The sequence below is a fragment of the Pseudorasbora parva genome, chromosome 17 (assembly GCF_024679245.1).
Source record: "Pseudorasbora parva isolate DD20220531a chromosome 17, ASM2467924v1, whole genome shotgun sequence".
In the NCBI taxonomy this organism is placed as follows: domain Eukaryota; kingdom Metazoa; phylum Chordata; class Actinopteri; order Cypriniformes; family Gobionidae; genus Pseudorasbora; species Pseudorasbora parva.
The window spans coordinates 42,956,492-42,957,917 of record NC_090188.1 but is presented as its reverse complement, the minus strand read 5'-3'; the positions used below and the strand labels follow the sequence as shown (position 1 = coordinate 42,957,917).

At 36.4% G+C, this 1,426-nt stretch overlaps 1 protein-coding gene across 2 annotated transcripts in view; it reads left to right on the top strand.

Moving 5' to 3' along the window:
- Positions 1-423: 423 nt before the first annotated feature.
- polh (polymerase (DNA directed), eta) overlaps positions 424-1,426 on the top strand; it is a 13,781-nt gene continuing 12,778 nt past the window's right edge. The window contains exon 1 of one of the 2 annotated variants that reach the window (XM_067420971.1): positions 424-637. In XM_067420971.1, coding sequence (XP_067277072.1) covers positions 501-637 — 137 coding nt within the window. In that variant the 5' untranslated portion in view covers positions 424-500. The remainder of the gene's footprint in view (positions 638-1,426) is intronic. The other variant, XM_067420972.1, reaches the window with a different exon arrangement.

Genomic DNA, 1,426 nt, shown 5'->3' with positions numbered 1-1,426 from the left:
ATATATATATATATATATATATATATATATATATATATATATATATATATATATAATTAACAATTTATATTAAAAATGGATTTAAATTTACAAATAAATTATGCAATTATTAGTACATTGTCATTGTTAGTGGAACAGATATATAATAAAGTAACTAAATAGAAACTACTGTTAGATCTATGTTAATTTTTAGTAAATTAATTATTCATATTATTTCCCAAGTTAAATTATACTCAGTGTTTGTATTGGTCAGTTTCACTATATTTGAGCATGATTTATAATAAAATTAATCTGGTAAAACAAACAGATTGTATTTTTTTAAATGTGTATTTATGGTATTTATGTGTATTATTTTGTTTACAGGATGGTATTAATCCGCCACAGTCGTTGCGCTGTCGGCCTGTAGAGGGCAGTGCGCAGACTCTGCGCGGACTCCACAGACAGTGAAGAAGAGAGAGAGGACGAGCGCGCAGTTTTGTGTTTCATAAGTTGATTTCCTGATGGATTTTGGGAAGGAGAGAGTGGTCGCGCTGGTGGACATGGACTGCTTCTATGTGCAGGTGGAGCAAAGGCTCAACCCCGAGCTCAAACACAAGCCCTGCGTTGTGGCTCAATACAAGACCTGGAAAGGCGGAGGGTGAGACAACAACAATATGACATGCTTTTTATTTTTTGTCACACATGTATTGTCAAGAACCGGCCATATATTTTGGCAATAAATATATAAGTTTGAAGTCTATTAAAGGCACAATATGTAATTTTTTAGCCGCTGGAGGTTGCGTATTCAAAACAAAGGCGTGGCTTGATGACGCCGGGATTGAGCGCGTCATGGGAGTTGTAGTCTTCACCTCACACTCTGCCAGAAATCATGTTGATGGATGAGATATTATTAAAGGGTTAGTTCACCCAAAAAAGAAATGTCTGTCATTAACTCCTCTCCCTAATGTCGTTCCACACCCGTAAGACCTCCGTTCATCTTCACACACAGTTTAAGATATTTTATATTTAGTCCGAGAGCGTATGCAAGTGTATGCACACTATACTGTCCATGTCCAGAAAGAGAATAAAAACATCATCACAGTAGTCCATATGAGACATCAGTGGGTTAATTAGAGTCTCTTGAAGCATCCAAAATACATTTGGGTCCAAAAATAACAAAAACTACGACTTTATTCAGCATTGTCTTCTCTTCCGCGTTTGTGTTCAATCCTCAAATAACGATTAAAACGGTTATGAATCAGTGAATCGATTCATGATTCGGATCGCCAATGTCTCGTGATTTCAGCAGTTTGACACGCGATCCGAATCATGAATCGATTCACTGATTCATAACCGTTTGAATCTTTATTTGAGGATTGAACACAAACGCGGAAGAGACACTTCTTCACACTGCAGTGAGCAAGATCATATTAGGCGGTAAAACAAG